Here is a 19,697-nt window from a genome sequence, read left to right on the forward strand (position 1 = left end):
TCCTTGCAAGTTTGGTCGATATAGGACTTACAGTTACTCAGAAATGAGATCTGTTCCAAAAACTTCAACCTGGTCACTCATCTGGAAAATGTAGGTCAGATCCAGCATCCAAAGCAAGCCTGGTAGTGTGCATCCTTAGATGTATCATCCATACAAGTTTGGTCAATATAGATCGTACAGTTACTTGGGAACAAGATCTGCTCCAAAAACTTTAACCTGCTCCAAAGACATTAACCTGGTCATTCTTTAGCTGAAATTGCAGCATCTGAAACCTTGACTGGTACAATGAAACACACTAAAGGCATCCTCCATACACCTCTGATTGATATAGGGCATAGAAGTACTTGAAAAGAAATCTGCTCCAAAAACTTTAACCTGGTGCGCCGACATTGACGTCAAAGGGTATTACATAAGCTCCCCCAACTTCGTTGAGGTGAGCTAAAAATCAATAAAAAGAAATTAAATAAAATTTTAGGAAAAAGTATATGAATTTTGAAATTTAGAGATTTTCCCAAAAATAACAGAAGGATGTTACAAACCAGACTCAAATTTAACACTTTTTCCTTGAACATGCCAAGATCATACACACTTACAGGTCATAAGCATTCTTTGTGTAAAGTATCAACTTCCTATGAGTCTTCATTTGAGAGTAGTACAGAGAACAAAAATATAACATTTCTTTTACCAGCAACGTTTTATTGCATTAATTTATATAGTAAGCATGTATTATATGAAATATCAGTCTGAGCTTCAATCTATTAAGGCTATGCAAAAACTGAAATTAAAATTGTCGGGCCTTCTTGAAAACAGAAGAGGGTGGAAGGCTTTTTTTTAAAAATCGACAATTAATTTCAGAATTCTCTATAAAATAAACAATGAAAATTCTTCCTTCATAATTATACTGGAATCTTTAACATCTCACAAAATTATTAAAAATATGCATATTTTTCACTTTTCAAGCTTATACGAAATGGCTACTGGAAACAAAAATCAAGAGTAAAACTATGAAAAAATGAGGGGGAAATTTTTTTTCCCTGGATTGGTCTCTAAATTAACATCTTTTAAATTTAACAAGGCCAAGTCTAATTCAAGTGTACATGTCTTTGTGCAGCTTTTTAGTTTCATGCAGTCGTAGGTGCAACATAACACATACCGTATTCTACGTATTGTAATTTAAATATAAAAATAACATTATATTACATGATCTGTAACATTTATGGGTCTTAAATGTGTTTTAAAGACAATAATTATGAATAAACATTGAAATTTCACAATTTGGTGACTTTTTACAATAACTTTCCTGTATTTGACTAAAAAGTAAATTCCTTGGGCAGAAATGCAAAAAAAAAAAAAATAAGGGAAAATATGATAATTTGGTGCTTTTCCAAAAATTTCCCACAGGGTCCAATAGTAAAATGACAACTTTTGAGATGGCCCCCTAGGAAATTGGGATGGTAAACATTTGATTTTTTCAATCTTAAAATAATTAGAACAAGCATTCTGAGAGTATTGCATTAGCAATACTAGTCCCCTACCGGCAAGTGTAATCTGGTTCCTGTTAAGAATTGAAAATGCCATAATTCCGTCAAAAATCAATGAAGCGGGACGAAATGCAAACTTGATCTATAACTAATCAAGGTTAAGTCACATACGAAAAATCAGCTCAATATCTGCAAGCGTTTAGAAGAAAATTGCGGAAAACCCCTAAAAATTGAAAAGGCCGTAATTCCGTCAAAAATCAATGAAGCGGAACGAAATGCAAACTTGATCTGTAACTCATCAATATACACTCACATACCAAAAATCAGCTCAATATCTGCAAGCGTTCAGGAAAAAAGTGCGGAAAATCAAGTGGGACAGACTGACAGACAGACAGAGGGACAGACAGACAGACAGACGGACAGACAGACAGACAGACGGACGGACAGACAGACTCAGAGGAAACCTATACAGTGCAGGAAACTAATTTTGTTACAGCATCAATGCTGATTTGAATGCTTCCTTTGCTTGCTGATTTGAATGCTTCCTTTGCTTGCTGATTTAATGCTAGTAATCCTTATCCTGATGCTGTTTTAAATTAGGTCAATGCTACCGGAAGTAGCATCATGCTACCGGAAGTAGATAATGAATTTCAGCATTGCCGTTTAAAGCAATAAAAGTGCCTTTTACAATTATTTGATCATAATATCTCACTATGTATCAATAATGTGAATACTTTAACCAATATTCTTTCTTTCTTTTTTAATTTTTTACTGAATTAAAACTCATTGATTTTCTGATGCTAGTAGGATAATGCTGATTTTATGAAGGTCAATGCTTGTTTAATCCTTTGCTTGCTGATGCTGATCCTGGTAATGCTGTTTTTTAAATGCTGATGCTGATGCTAGCTCGATCCTGATGCTACTAATGCTTATGCTGATGCTGGTTTATGTAACAAAATTAGTTCCCTGCACTGTAGTCCCCTTCCGGTTTCACCGGTAGGGGACTAATGATAGTAAAAAATCATTCAAAAATTTTTTATCAAAATATCTAGGGTAAAAACAATTAGACTTGGCCTCGTTAATTAAAAATGTGAAAAAAAATTGCAAAACGACTTTCTCAAAACAGATGGGTGCTGGCCTGAGAAAGTAATTTTCCTATTTTATCTTAAGTACTCAGATATGTTTCACCTTACTGGTGATTTGCTAGGTATCAAAGATATCAAATTTGCTGGGATTATCAAGTTTAGAAATAGAAACACATTAAATTAAACCATTTCATGTTTTTTTCCCTATATTTAGTGTCCATGGATGAATTAGATTTGATGTAAGGGAACTTAAAAAAAAATCACAATGAAAAATCTACATGACTCTACAATAATTTGCAACACATTTTGCTCTATTGGGCCAACATTTTTTTATTAAATGATTTACGGGAATTTTTTTGAAAAATTGGGTCGGCGCGGGGGAGGGGGGGGGATTAAAAAAAAAAAATCCATATTTTACGCAGTATGTCGACTAAATAAATAAAAATGAAATTGGAAAAAGCGTCTGATTTTTTTATTTTCAATTATTTGATAAAAACTGCTAAATATATGGTGTGGAGCTTAAAATATGATAACTGCAACACAAAAATTAAAGTAGACTATTAAACCCTCATGAGAAATGGGGGTAATCTAAGGAATTTCTTATCAAAATATTCATCATGACTATTATAACAAGATGACCAAAGAAAAAAAGTTTATAATGAGAACCTCACTACGCTTAAAGTACTGAAAAAACCATGAACCAACAAGTCAAAAATGGAAAAAATTGTTATAAAGAGAATCTCAATATAATATAAACCCAGAATCATGTTGAAAACATGCATTTACAATACAGCATATGTTTATGCATATTATCTAATCTAACAACCAAGCTTTATGATAAACGTGATGACTTTAACTTTTCAATCATCAACTTCCCTTACTTATGCAGCAATATACCTTCATCACCTGCATACGGGGTATATATGATATCTCTCAGTTGATTCGATACCCAAGAGCATGCTCCACATATGTACAATTTCTAAAACGAGGTAAATTATTGACAAACAAGTTGATGAAACAAGAATATCAGCTGTCTCGTTTAAAGTTATCATTTCGTAAGTTCTATGGTCGATACAATGACCTTGTCAGCAAATACAATTTATCATCGAGTCAAATGTTGACTGACGTTTTTCATACTAATTGTTAGGCCATTATTTACACACTGAATTGTCGACGGATTTTTCCGTTATTTCCCGATCATGACAAAGAGCACACGGCCGGTGTGATCAGTCGGCAGGGGATGCTCACTCCTCCATGGCACCTGATCCCACCTCTAATGTTTGGAGGTCTGTGTTTGCTCTGTTCCTATTTTGTATTGTTTGATGGACTTTTGAGCTTGAATACTGTTCGTTATCTCCATATATTTCATTCTGAAAGCTTGAAAGTATTCACACATTAAATAGCATTTCATTTGTAGTGTCTGTTTATATCTATTCTAAAACTACTGTATTTAACACACAACAAAATACTTCTGAATTTACAGTCTGTTCAGTGCTACATTTGATCTTTTTAAAATGTTACAAGTTTGAAAACGTTTCTTGGATATACATGCATGTTAGATACGTCACATTTTATTTTTCACAAAATTCAAACATCTATTTTCGATTTCCAATCTTTTATCACATTCATCACAGGTATCAAAATTGTAAAGGAGAACTACTGTATACGGTACCCACAGTGAAAGTGACGGTCATGTCAACATATTCTCTAGTAAAATTATGCTGATCATTTCTTTTTTAACTCCAACTTAACTTCGTCATTGGACATACTCTAATTGATTTTTCCTATTAACTATGGTTGACTTGGAAAAACTACCGTGTATAAGGACAAAGTATTCTCAACTTTTGTAAAATTTGACATTTCTGCATCCATATTGCCACAGTTTATACACTTCCGAAACGGTTGATAACAAACGTAAATTGATTGGATGATAATAATGGCTTTCAATAAAGCAGCCAATCAGAACTGCCGACTTATTTGCACATTATTATTTTATTTTCTTAGTGCACTTGCATTGACGATCCGCGGGAAATTTAAAAATAAAATCAACAACAGGGACTTTTATTTTTATTTGGCTTTAGCTGATATTGCAGTAGGCGCTCCCGTAAATCATTTTATTAAAAAATGTTGGCCTTGGGATCTCATTTTTTACTTTCTTTTTGAAGTTTTATACCAAAGATTTTGACTTTCATATGCATGTAGTACTTTTTTGTGTCACCTGCGGAGAAGATGGGGGGGGGGCTTTCTCTAACATTTTGGTCCATTTTTTAATGCTGGCCTTACTCCAATTTTTTGTCCATTTTTATGCTGGAATTTGCCAGTGTTTGACAACAAAAAGTGGGGGAAGGGATTGGGGGGGGGGGGGGCAAGGAGTGTTCAAATAAAAATTTACCTAGTAGAACTACATCAAAACTATTCTCAGAAAATGTGAAGAAATTTTATATTCTCATAATGTTGTGTTTTTGTTCCTGTTGGTTTGTGCTTTTTCCAGATAGAAAGATAGGTTTTTCATTTTAGGATGGATTCTAAACATTAAAAAAAAACAATGGATATTTGGATACAGCATATTTTTTTTATGGTCAAAAAAGAAAATTCTGACTATTAAAATTCTTTGTGGTGTTTGCATCTTACCAAGATGTATCTTTTCAGGAAAGTTTCAAAATAATGTGATTTGAAATGAGTGTTTTGTTTTGGTTTTTTTGGTTATTCTTCACAGAATGATGGATGATTGATAAAGAGATTCCTATTTGTCTGCCATGCTAAGCAGACAAAAATAAAACTGTGATAGCTAACTGTGGCTACTAATAGGTACTACTTCCTTCATAGCTACATGCTCATATACCTGAATTTAAACATAAACAATATACAAATTCTAAATTGTAAATATAGATTTCTGGTAGTATTCATTAATTTCACCTCATTATCACTGCTTTCCCAGGCATTGCTTGGACACCAACATAACTGGTAAATAACACCAAAGCTATGGGATATACAGAACTCCAGATAAGGAACACTACTGCTCATTGATTTCCTAAGAAAAAATCATAAAAATAATATTAGTTTTACTAAATCTACATTTTGTTTCTGATGTCATCACCTGACTTTTTTTTTTTCAATTTTAAACCCATCCAACGTCTTCCATGGGAAATTGGTGGCATCCCAACATAAGTGTTAAACTGTAAATCACTTTTTATTCATGAAAACTTTATTTCCGCATATTACGTGAAATTGCCAGCTCTTTTTTAATTTCTCAGGTATATTTGTATTACTAAAGATTATATAGAACAATAATGAAAATTTCTGAAAATTATGTCTCGTTTATAAATATCAAATAAAGTATTGCTATAATTTGCTGATCTACAGTATTCTCAAAAGGAAGCAGGGCAAACAGACAAACATTCTTGTCAGAAAAGTTATGTACAACGTAATCCTTTATAAAACTACAACTTTTTAAAAATCTAAATACACCAATTGCACATGTTTATTTCTACAAAGTTCTGGACAAAATATCTACAAACAGACAGATGGACATGGTGATTCTTGTATACCATTCCCTCTCTGAACCTTGTTTGCAGGGAGTATAATGATTATACTGGTGATTATTAAGGTTGATTAACCTTCTGATAAGAGAAATAACTCTCATTCGAATAATGACAATTATTCCTTTAAATTAAATACTGTAAACCAACTTTTATTCGCGACGACTTTATTTCGCGATTTACTGGGAGTAAAATAGTTCGCGACGATTAATTTTCACGATCAAACCTTTTTTGGATCTGTTGTTAATAGAAAGAGAGACTTTAAGGACCGGTTCGCGGCGAGAAATATTCGCGATGACGAGGCTCTCGCGAACCTCGCGAAAATTTCTCGCACACGAATAAAAGTTGGCTTACAGTATAAAATTGTCGAGTTTAAATTTTAAAGCTATTTCTGTCAAATTCAGCTTAGACATATTATACCGTATAAGCAGAATTTTTAGTGAGAATTCAATTTTGGCATTATTAGCGAGTGTGTAGAGTCGGTAAAATTGAATATTGCTAATAATTTATTCTGAATTGGAGGTAAGACTTATCTTTTATGGTAGTATAAAATCACTAAATTACCTCTCGCTAAAAATATATATAATTTTTTTAAAGAACAAATCGCTAAATTTGCCTCTCGCTAAAAATTCCACTTATACGGTATTGGAATTCCTTTGAAAAAGCATTAATTTTGTTTTACATAAAAGAACAGAGGGATGAAGTCTGATTCATGATGGAATAATTAAACTTGCATTTACTTTGGATGTAGAGAATTCAGTTCTCCAATATTCCACAGTTGTATTGCACCTTTTCCAAAGTACAGTGACTTTGTTTCATGGCATTCAACCATTTCTCTGTGACAGCTTACAGCCAGATACTGGTCACATTTGACATTGTGTGGCACTGGACACCAGGCAAGGCCCCAAACTGGACCACCAGCAAAGAGGTTGTAGGTCCCTAGAAAAATTAAAAAAAAAAAAGGTCAAATAAAATATAACCAGTTTATGAAAAACACTGACATATGTCATTTCAGGAGTCATATACATTACATATCATAGGAGTCACATACATATATCATTGTTATCCATTATTGAGGCAAGTTTTTCCCTTGTTAGTGTGCATCCCAAAATCAGTATTATTGCAAGTTTGATTCAGTAGGGCTTAGTTGCTTGGAAATGGATCTGCTCCAAAAACTTTCACTTGTTTACTCATCTGGAAACTGTACATTAGATCCAGCATCCGAAGTCTGGTAGTGTCCATCCCTAGATGCATCCTCCACGCAAGTTTGGTCTAGGTGGGGTTTTGGTTTCAAATCTATTTGGGAATGGACTAGTTCCTAAAAGTCAGCATTGACATAAATGCTTTGGGTATAGCATGAGCTAATTCTAGACTTCATAGGGGTAAGCCAAAAAAGTAAAGTACACCCAAGTACATGTTTATGAGCTTTTTCTGACCTAATCATTAATTACAAAAAAAATGTCTGAAAAAAAAACAACATAGGTAATCAGAGATTAAAGAGCACACCTCAACGAATGTTAATTGTCTTTAAGTTAGGCAAAGTTCCAAACTAATAATCTATCAGTGTGTACATGTATCCCTAGATGTAACATTTATGCAATTTTGGTCCAATAGGGATTGAACTGTTACTTGAAAATGGACTTACGTAAAAACTTTAAACTAGTCACTCATCCAGAAAATGTAAGTCATATCCAGCATCTGAAGCAAGTTTGAGAGTGTTCATCCTGTGATGTATCACCCATGCAAGTTTGGTTCAGATAGCCCTTATAGTTTACTTTAACCTGCTCACTCATATGGAAAATGTCGGTCAGATACAGCATCTGAAGCAAGCTAGGTAGTGTGTACCTTTAGATGTATCATCCATGCAAGTTGGTCACCATAGGGCTGAAAGTTACTTGGAAATGAGACCTGCTCTAAAAACTTTAACCTGGTCACTCATCCGGAAAATGTAGGTCAGATCCAGCATCCAAAGCAAGTCAAGTATTGTGCATCCTTACATGTATCATCCATGCAAGTTTTATAGTTACTTGGAAATGAGATCTGCAAAGGAAGTCCAGTAGTGTGTATCCTTAGATGTTTCAACCATGCAAGTTTGGTCAATTTAGGGCTTATAGTAATTGAAAATGAGACCTGCTCCAAAAACTTTAACCTGGTCACTCATCCAGAAATGTAGGAGAGATCCAGCATTGAAGCAATTGTAGTAGTGTGCATCTTTAGATTGTATCATCCATGCAAATTTGGTCAATATAGGGCTTTTAGTTACTTGGAAATGAGACCTGCTCCAAAAACTTTAACCTGGTCACTCATCCGGAAAATGTAGGAGATCCAGCATCCGAAGCAAGCATGGTAGCGTGCATCCTTAGATGTATCATCCATGCAAGTTTGGTCAATATAGGGCTTATAGTTACTTGGAAATGAGACCTGCTCCAAAAACTTTAACCTGTTCTAAGAACTTTAACCTGCTCCAAAAACATTAACCTGGTCATTCTTCAGCTGAAATTGCAGCATCTGAAACATTGACTGGTACAATGAACATACTAGAAGCATCCTCCATGCATCTCTGATTAATATAGGGCACAAAAGTACTTGAAAAGAAAACTGCACCAAAAACTTTAACCTGGGATGCTGATGCTGAGGGTATTACGTTAGCTCCCCCAACTTCGTTAAGGTGAGCCAAAAAATCAAAAGGCAAGGTCTTGATAGGGTCATTTTTGCCGATGTTTTTCACAAACAATGATATTGCAAGATTTTGATAATAAATACTTTGAAGTGTCAAATAACTGAAGCACTGTTTTCCATATTTTTTTCAACTTCAAGTCAGTTTTAGTGATTGCTTGAAGTATGGCTGCCACCTTGAAGTAGAATTATTTGGGGGGAAAAAAGTTGTGTTGTTTAACCTTCTTTGAATTTTATGGAATTTGATAACAAAAATCATTTGTTGATTACATACAATGAAAGAAACTTCACTTCCTTGTGGTTTGTTTTTCTGTCTCATAACGATTAGCACTTAATTACCAAAGAGTCTAACAAGTACGTAATATTTTGGATTAATTGTCAAGTTTATTATCACCTTTTTGTGTCACCTGCAGTGCAAAACAGCACTTAGGGATTACTTTACCTGATGTCTATCTGTCCATCTGTCACACTCTATATCTTGAGAACTGTAAGAGGTATGGATTTGATATTTTTCACATATATTGCTTGGAACTATGGTTTTCGTAAATTACCATGGATACTGACCTCGTCACCTTTGATCTTTGACCTACTTTTCAAAATACTTCATAGTGTCAATATGCAGGCATATTTTTGACATTTAAGAATTAAGTTTACGCTATTTAGCATATGCACTGTTTGTCATAAGGCCAACATTTTTTTATATCCTCTTTTACGGGAGCGCCGACCCTAATTTGGGCTAAAATGAAATAAAAATAAAAGTCCCTAATTCAAGTTTTATTTTTATTTCTCCCGCCAATAGTTTATTTATAGTCACTGAAAAAATAAAAGAAATATAAATAAACTTTTCACAAGCCTTTCAAAATGCGATTTGTCATTGGCAGATGTAAATATATTTATCCAATCACAGTATTCAAAGTGTGAATAGTCACTGCACAGCATAGTGCCAAAATATCAGAATCGGAAAGTTTCATATATTTTTAAATAGTCATTTTAAAAAGTGACATGTCAAAGTCATATATTTAATAGAAAAAGTATAAATTTCAGATTAACTTTTAATGAAAGATTGAATGAAATAGACGAAACAGTAATCTTGATCAAATGTCATGCAGATGGCCACGTGGAAACTAAGGTTCTGTCAACCACTTGTTTTGAAAGGTTTTGAGTACGTATTATCTTTGACAGTTGCTTCAATACATTGAAATACGTCTTGGAGATTTTTTTAAACTTAATTTTAAGACAGTAATGTTTTCTCTTAAAATTAATGACAGAACAGAACACTGTAGAACTGGTAGAAAGTGGCGTGACTGAGGAAATTCGAGTCACAACTTTCACTCGTTTTAATGACAAATATTGGAATTCAAAATTACCTACGAAAATATATGCTTGATTGATACAAGACATTATTTCCTTTTTTATCATTTTATGGAATTCTGCATGCTATATAACAAATTAATGTACATCAAGCTATTAATAACAGCTGATATAGTGTATAATTATGTCTCTTGTTTAGTAAAACAATTTTTACCACTAGGGAAAAGTATTGTTGTAAATGATATGCCCTTAAAAATATTATTTAAATTCAAGACCTGATTCCTTTTTTTCATTCAAAAGTTGTGGATTAGAACCAGTTTCAACAACTAAATTTTTGAATTCTGCAGTAAACAGAATATTGTCATGTGTATTTTACATGTGTATACTATGGGAAAGATGTACATATTTCCTACAATTATGTTGAAAGTTAGCATGCTCAGAAAGAAAAATATAAGGATAAAAAGAGATCAAATATACTACATTTTGAGGAAGTTTGAATGTGTTTTCAATAGAGAGATTGGGGTACTTTTTTCCACCTACATATATATTAATTTGAATTGCATTGAAAAAAATATTATACAACTTTTCTTTTTATCATGTCTCACATGCAATTCTGTGAATTAATTTATTTTAGCTAATCCATTGAATGTCTCGCTGTATTTTTGCCATAACTTTGCCAGAGCTAGTCCAAAATCCTCAGGTCTTGCAACTTGCTGAAAACCGAAAAATAAGAGATTCTAAAAAGTTTATGAGGGGTGTGAGTGTGACATTAGTCCTATAAGTTTTACTGTGGTGACACTATATATGATATATGTATTTGATGACTGAGAGAAGACTATAGATTTGTATGTTTGATTTTCATTAATGTTAGAAACTGCAAGCTGTTCATACTAGAAATGCACCTCCTGCCCCAAATATCTAAGAGAAAGTTAAATTTAAAGTAGTTCATTGATACATTAACGTTCCAATTTTGTGTTTTGTACACATAAGTTTTTCATATAACCCTTTTTTCCTGAATTAAGGTCATAGAAAAAAAATTCCATCCTTAATTAAAAATAAAAATTTTTATTGCATTTTTTCATTTTATTTTCATTTTTCTGACCGACTGCTTAAATTTCAAGCTTTTATTTTTATTTTTATTTCGACCCCCCGACTCAAATTTTTGAAAAAAATTCCCGTAAAACAGAAAATAAAATAATGTTGGCCTAAGAAAATATGAAAAACTCCAGCATTACAATCCACTTGACCTTGACCTTTGACCTACTTTGCAAAAAATACCCCAAACAGTTTAATTTACCTTATGAATTTTGAGAGACACAGTTTTGCTAGGTAGCATTTATACATGTTTATGAGCTCATAATACTGTACTTTGAAAACTGTATAATATTCAGCTAGGCAAAAAAAAACAAAACAAACCTTTATTTCCCCTAATTCGACCAACCCACTTAAATTGCTTAGACTAAAGAGTTTTTTAATAAGATTATTCAAATATTTTTTTTTATTGATTATCAACTTCATAAATGTCAACGTGTGTAGCAAGGAACCAGCATTTCTTAAGGTAAATAGGTTGGGCTTAACGAGGCCCAATCTACTTGGTTTGCGCATACCTTTTCACGCAATGTTGTTTCAGACACATTACAGTTCCCTTGATTGCCATCACAATTGAACACAATGACGTTACATTTAAAATGATGTTGAATTGCGCTAAAATATTTCACTATTCTTGCATTCCTGGTAGGTCTTGACTGTGCACGTTGAAAGCTCACTCATTCTGGCATTTCTATAAATTCTTGTGTTTTAATAAATAAATGTTTTCAATTGATTAAAAAACAACTTTGTAATATAATTTATTTGGATATATTGTGAATTTCTAAGTAGATATTTATAAGTTTTATCTTATTTTATTTTAATTTTCGAGTTAAAAAAAAATGCAACCTAAAGAAAACACATGTAAGTCTTTCTCCTTGAAAATGTTTACTTACCAATTTTGTTGATAACTTAACTATGCATGAAGTAGATTGACTTAAAAAAAAAAATCTACGAGTCATTTTAATGCAAGCAAGAAGAAATACTTTTTTTCCCTACATATTAACAAACTTTTAAATTTTATTGCCTTTTTAACACCTCCCCCCCCCCCCCCCCCTTCCTCTTCATTTTTAAAACGTTTTGTGTTAGACAAATTAATGATTGGAGATAAAATTCTTTCATATTGTAAAGAACATTTAATTTTGAGAAACATATACAACACAACAATCATTTCTTGATATTATGTAAACCTACTGCGACTTATAAAGGACATGTATCTTAGATATATTTTAAAGTCCTATTTTGGGGTTTTGATACGCCCCTTTTCACTACAATAAAGGCAACCCCCACTTTTCTTTTCATATTTAGCTCACCTCGACGAAGTTGAGATGAGCTTATGCTATACCCCCGGCGTCGGTGTCGGCGTTAGCGTCGGCGTCCAGGTTAAAGTTTTAGGAGCAAGTCCATTCCCAAGTAACTACAAGCCCTACCTGGACCAAACTTGCAGGGATGATGCATCTAGGGATGGACACTACCACACTTGCCTCTGATGCTGGATCTGACCTAGATTTTCCACATGAGTGACCAAGTTAAAGTTTTGGGAGCAGGTCCATTCCCAAGTAACTATAAGCCCTAACCTGGACCAGACTTGCATGGATGATGCATCCAGGGATGGACACTACCACACTTGATTGGGATGCTGGATCTGTCTAGATTTTCCACATGAGTGACCAGGTTAAAGATTTTGGAGCAGGTCCATTCCAAAGTAACTGTAAGCCCTACCTGGACCAGACTTGCATGGATGATGCATCTTGAGATGTACAGTAACTCACCTGCTTCGGATGCTGGATCCAACCTAGATTTGCCACATGAGTGAATTTTAGCCATATTTTAACCAAATTAGCATGGATGATGTATCTATGGATGGATACTTCCAGACTAGCTTTGGATTCTGAATCTGACCTACATTTTCCAAATGAGTGACCAAGTTTTTGGAGTAGCTATATAATATTATGGCCTGTTATGATAAACTTTTATAGATGGTGCATCTAAGGATGAAAACTTCCAGACTTGCTTTGGATTTTGGAACTGACCAAAATTTTCTTGATTAGTAAACAGGTTAGAAGTTTTTGAGCAGGTCTATTTCCAAGTAACTATAAAACCTACTTAAATCAAACTTCCATGGATACTGATCTTTGGATGTACACTAACTGGAAAAAAAATATGATGTGAAATTTGCCTTACTTATAAATAACATACGTCGAGGTGAGCTTCGTAATCTTTGATTACCTATGTTTTAAACGAGGAATGGATATTGCATAATATATGTAAAAAGCAAAAACATTTCACCATTTAGTTCTTCTTTTAATTTATCAATTCCATTGTTTTTTGGTACTTTTTGCATATAATTGTGCGTAAAACCACAAAAAATGTTCATATTTTGAAATGCCCACACACAGCATTCTTCTGATTGGAAGGATCAGAAGAAACTTTGATGACAAACACAGTATGGTATGACATCCAGAGCTCCAGATAAGGTGCGTATTTGCAGAAATATGCATTGAATTTTTCAAAATACACTTTAGAAATTAAATCAGGGCACACAATTACGCATTAGCAATCATTAATAAGCATTACACTGTGTACTGTGTACGACGAATTGAATGATACAAGTACGATTTAACTAATTATGTGAATTGAGGTCAGCTCAGTGTTTGAATTTTTATCAAAAGGAAATATTGAGTTATAAGTGTATTCGTAATAACATAGATTGATTTCCGATTCGGGAGAAGGATTAAATATTAAATATTCGTACTTTGTCTGAAATTTCACAAAGGATAACTGCACTTAACACTGGGTTTTGGGTCTTTTTCCGTCGCTCCTGCTGCTTTTATATCTTAACCCTATTTCACTTTTGTATATTTACTATGGAATTCTATCAACTTGGCACCAAATTTAAATGTTAAAATGATTTTAGACTGTCATACAATCTGAATAATTCTATGTTTTTTTATCCCTACTCCTTTCCAAATATAGAGATTTTACACTTACCTGCCCTTGATTAAACATTTGGCATGCATGAGAGGTGGAGCTAACATTGTAAGAATGTCTCTAAAATTAGACTAGATAAATAACAATGACGTGTTAAAATATGTGATCACTCTTTCCCATCTCTCTCTTTATCCTTTATGGCACAAGTACACAGCTATAGTATTTACAAAGGTTTCAAAATGAAATTAACAATATGAGCACGTACACGTAAGTAAAGAATATTTTGAATCGATGCCTGACAATTCAACGTGTTCGAGAAGAGTGTCCTAGTTAGCACAAAACATGCTATCTTACAAGTCACGTGACAGAATTTAGTATTCACAGAGTTACCTAAGGTAGGACATCATGTGGTGAATTATAATATTCAACATGCCATAGCCTTTGGTTACAACAGTGAGAGCAAATGTAAGAAGAAGCAGTTTTTTCTCTTTTAAACCATGAGCGCATGTTTGTCTATTAATCTCCTTTTGACACAATATAATTAATGCAAATATACAACTACAGTTAAACGGAGAACAATAGACAAACAGCGCTGACTATGTATAAAGTCAGTGAAAAAGTGGGCGTCCTCATTATCGTACGGTGATTCAAGGAATTGTGATGACCCCCGCCTTAGAAAACAGCTTCGTACTTCGTAAATACATACTTTTATTTAATGTAATTATGTAAAGTTGTAGATTACATGTTGACCATTCCTGCAATTAAAAGAAAAATACTTGTTTTGAAAGTTTATTTTGTCGCAATTTTCGCATGTCCTTAAGTGCAGTCATCCTTTCCACTGTTCATATAATATCCAATTTTTTCCTTCTTGACATGTACATGTCGATATTGTCAAGATTGCGCAAAACACACATGGTGTCTAATTTATCCTTTATCACTGTTTATCAAACAGTTCTTATATATTTACAATTTTCTGTAGCAATAATGTCATCTAAAGTCCGCCGACAACCTATTGTATGAAAATCTTTCCACATGCTCCTGTGCTATAAATAGTGCCACGCGACTTTTAATGCAAACGGGATGTCTCTAAAACTATTACCTCGATAGATGCCAACTGAATATAGCAAAACCTAATATATATTTTTGATAACAAAAAACAAACAAACAAAACAAAACAATGTGGCAGGACATTTTGAGAGAGGCAGGTGGGGATGAGAATCTAAAGATTAATTCTATCTGGCCAATGGAAGGATATTTTTCTTGGTAAACTCTTGCTACGATTGATATAGGCCTAATCTTAAATGGACTTCTGTGTTCCTGTGGTAACTTTGCCTACCGTATGGTCTTTCTGGTGAAAGAAATGAAACGTTTCTCAGTTATAGCTAAAAGCTGACAAAATTTTTAAAATTTCATTAACCTAACTGATTAATGCAGAAACTGTTCGTTTTTTACATTCCTCTTTCAAAAACACTTATTTCGATAACAAGCTAAAAATCACATTAGATGTCAAAAGAGCAATAGATTAACAAAATACTCTTTGATTATTTTGCTGAAAAGCAAAATCTGCATTGATTTGAAAATCAGGGAGTAAATACACTTTGAGGTAAAAAATTATCTTGAGTTCTGGACATCTAATAATAACCCTGATCATAAGTAATTCTAGTACTGTCTGATGGTACGACATCTGATAATAACTCTGATCTAGACTTTATCTAGTACTGCCTGATGGTATACATCTGATAATAACTCTGATCTAGACTTTATCTAGTACTGCCTGATGGTATACTAGGAGTGAAACGGTTCACCGCGGTATCGATGCACCGCGGTATTTTTTCTCGGTTTGATACACGGTGCAAAATCTCTAATTTTCGGTTCGGTTCATTTTTCGGTCGGGATCGTTATTCAGTCGGGTTTGGCATAAGGTATAACACGTTACTCAGAATAAATAAGTATAGAAAACGTAAATTTTTGATGACTGATAGGTTGTAAAATAATTTTTGACAGTCAAATAATTTCAATCAATATCTTCTAGTCAATTTGCAAATAAAATTCGTAAAATATGTGACTAGATTTAGAAAAAGAAAGCATAAAACAACGTAGAATTTGTTTCCTTTTATCAAAATGTATCGTATCGAAAATAACCGAACCGAGACAAAATTATACAATACGTATCGAACCGTGAAGGAGGTGTATCGTTTCACCCCTATGGTATACATCTGATAATAACCCTGATCATAAGTAATTCTAGTACTGTCTGATGGTACGACATCTGATAATAACTCTGATCTAGACTTTATCTGGTACTGCCTGATGGTATACATCTGATAATAACTCTGATCATAAGTAATTCTAGTACTGTCTGATGGTAAGACATCTGATAATAACTCTGATCTAGACTTTATCTGGTACTGTCTGATGGTACGACATCTGATAATAACTCTGATCTAGACTTTATCTAGTACTGCCTGATGGTATACATCTGATAATAACCCTGACCGTAAGTAATTCTAGTACTGCCGGATGGTACGACATCTGATAAAAACTCTCACTGTTAGTAGTTCTAGCACTGCCTGATGAAATGACATCTTATAATAACCCTAAACCATAGGTAAATCTAGTACGTGGTGTATTGCCTGATGGTACGACATCTGATAATAACTCTGACGTAAGCTAAATTTAGTACCCCTTTCACATCAGACAAACAAGCATTCTGAGAGTATTGCATAAGCAATACTAGTCCCCTACCGGCAAGTGTAATCTGGTCCCCGTTAAAAATTGAAAATGCCATAATTCCGTCAAAAATCAATGAAGTGGAACGAAATGTGAACTTGATCTATAACTCATCAAGGTTAAGTCACATACCAAAAATCAGCTCAATATCTGCAAGCGTTTAGAAAAAAGGTGCGGAAAACCATGAAAAATTGAAAAGGCAGTAATTCCGTCAAATATCATTGAAGCGGAACGAAATGCAAACTTGATCTGTAACTCATCAAGATACACTCACATACCATAAATCAGCTCAATATCTGCAAGCGTTTAGAAAAAAAGTGCGGAAAAACAAGTGGGACAGACTGACAGACAGACAGAGGGAAAGACAGATGGACAGACAGACAGAGGGAAAGACAGATGGATAGACAGACAGACAGACGGACGGACAGACTCAGAAGAAACCTTAAGTCTCCTCTGGTTTCACCGGTAGGGGACTAATAAATTCTGACCAAGACATAATTTAGTACTAGGTAAGACATTCAGTATGATCAATCTCCATTGCATGTCTTCATGACATCAGACAATTACCCTGATTTAGACTATACAGTACTAACTGCTCCCGATATTAACACCAAAACAAACCCTGACCCGGATTTTAAAATAATCTCCCACTTATTTACTAGGATTGTCTTCTCTGTTGACATGAATATTAGATTTTGTGATAATTGTCTTAAACTTTTTACTTTTCAAATGACCTTTAAACAAAGGAAGAGTTGAGCATGCTGAGAAAAGACAAATTTAACAAGCATTCTGAGAGTATTGCATTAGCAATACTAGTCCCCTACCGGCAAGTGTAATCTGGTTCCCGTTAAGAATTGAAAATGCCATAATTCCGTCAAAAATTAATGAAGCGGGACGAAATGCAAACTTGTTCTATAAGTAATCAAGGTAAAGCCACATACCAAAAATCAGCTCAATATCTACAAGCGTTTAGAAGAAAATTGCGGAAAACCCTTAAAAATTGAAAAGGCCGTAATTCCGTCAAAAATCAATGAAGCGGAACGAAATGCAAACTTGATCTGTAACTCATCAAGATACACTCACATACCAAAAATCAGCTCAATATCTGCAAGCGTTTAGGAAAAAAGTGCGGAAAACCAAGTGGGACAGACTGACAGACAGACAGAGGGACAGACAGACAGACAGACGGACAGACAGAGAGACAGACGGACGGACAGACGGACGGACAGACTCAGAGGAAACCTTTAGTCCCCTCCGGTTTCACCGGTAGGGGACTAACAAGCATTCTGAGAGTATTGCATTAGCAATACTAGTCCCCTACCGGCAAGTGTAATCTGGTTCCCGTTAAGAATTGAAAATGTCATATCTCCGTCAAAAATCAATGATGCGGAACGAAATGCAAACTTGATCTATAACTAATCAAGGTAAAGTCACATACCAAAAATCAGCTCAATATCTGAAAGCGTTCAGAAGAAAATTGCGGAAAACCCTTAAAAATTGAAAAGGCCGTAATTCCGTCAAAAATCAATGAAGCGGAACGAAATGCAAACTTGATCTGTAACTCATCAAGATACACTCACATGCCAAAAATCAGCTCAATATCTGCAAGCGTTTAGGAAAAAAGTGCGGAAAACCAAGTGGGACAGACTGACAGACAGACAGAGGGACAGACAGACAGGCGGACAGACAGACAGACAGACGGATGGACAGACGGACGGACAGACTCAGAGGAAACCTATAGTCCCCTCCGGTTTCACCGGTAGGGGACTAATTAAATGATGTATTGGCAAATATCAAATACCATAACTTTTAATAGAGCCAATTTGTAAGCTAAAAGGTGTCTGTGAAACAAATTTTTAAAATTTGAACCAAAAAATTCATTCTTGAATATAATGACAAGCTTTAGTCTCTTTACTCACCAGTCCTGAACTCAGCCTCAAATCTGTTAAGTTTTGTTAAGGGAGGTGTTTCCCCTTTTTTTTCTGGTGAAATGACACGAAACCTAACACTCTCCCTTGTGACTGGCAAGAACTCCTCTGCCTCCCTGTAAAGAGAATTTCACTTTCAACAATTTGATACATCAAAGACACAGCATACATTAGCTATTTAAGCATTTATTTACATTTCATGGTATTAATATTGATTTATGCTGTTTAAAGTCCATTCCAGAATGTTTCTCTCATATAGAGATGTCACCTTATGCCAGTGAAGTGTTTCAAGTTTAGACTTATACTCAGCACTCAGGGCCATTGAGGAGTGCTAATCTACCATGACACAGGGCCTCATTTTTTAAGGTTTTATCTGAAAGACCCTTCATAGTGCAGGAACGGTCACTGCCTTTGTTTATGTCTTTGGTTTAATGTGGCGCGGCAAACAAGAATTGAACCCGGGCCTTCCGATCGCGAAGCAAAAGTCCAACCACTAAGCTAGCTACTGTGACTGGTCAGTGGACCTTTTCACAAAATATCTTACAACTAAAACAAAAAATTTCCAATTCTCCAAAAAGTACCTAAGCTATAGAAAGTCACCATAACTCTTACATTCATACTACATAGCAAAATATTGTGAAAGTATTTAATCAATAGAAAGTCACCATAACTCTTTTATTTATACTACATAGCAATATATTGTAATATTTTTGAAAAAATTAATATTATATAACAAACAAAAAAATTACAGAGTTGTTAAATTTTTATCTTATTCATAAGATTTTCTGTTAAAAGGGCAACATGGTATTAAGACATAATAATCTTTAAGAAAGGTATTAAATGAGTTAACTCCTGAAGCATCTTTTAGTACTGCCTACACAATTATTTTTGCCCCATGACATTTTTGACTACTGTAGAAGTACTTTTTTT

General features: G+C 34.1%; 1 protein-coding gene across 1 annotated transcript in view; it reads right to left on the minus strand.

The window, feature by feature from the left end:
• LOC133191144 (general transcription factor 3C polypeptide 2-like) overlaps positions 1–19,697 on the minus strand; it is a 78,350-nt gene that overhangs the window by 43,156 nt on the left and 15,497 nt on the right. Inside the window, exons 8-10 of the mRNA XM_061326853.1 lie at positions 18,759–18,883; positions 6,846–7,044; positions 5,483–5,597 (exon numbers count right to left, since the gene is read on the minus strand). Of these exons, the coding sequence (XP_061182837.1) occupies positions 5,483–5,597; positions 6,846–7,044; positions 18,759–18,883 (439 nt within the window). The remainder of the gene's footprint in view (positions 1–5,482; positions 5,598–6,845; positions 7,045–18,758; positions 18,884–19,697) is intronic.

The sequence above is a fragment of the Saccostrea echinata genome, unplaced genomic scaffold (assembly GCF_033153115.1).
Source record: "Saccostrea echinata isolate AGI-Se365-2 ecotype Australia unplaced genomic scaffold, CSIRO_AGI_Sech_v1 ptg000023l, whole genome shotgun sequence".
NCBI lineage: Eukaryota > Metazoa > Mollusca > Bivalvia > Ostreida > Ostreidae > Saccostrea > Saccostrea echinata.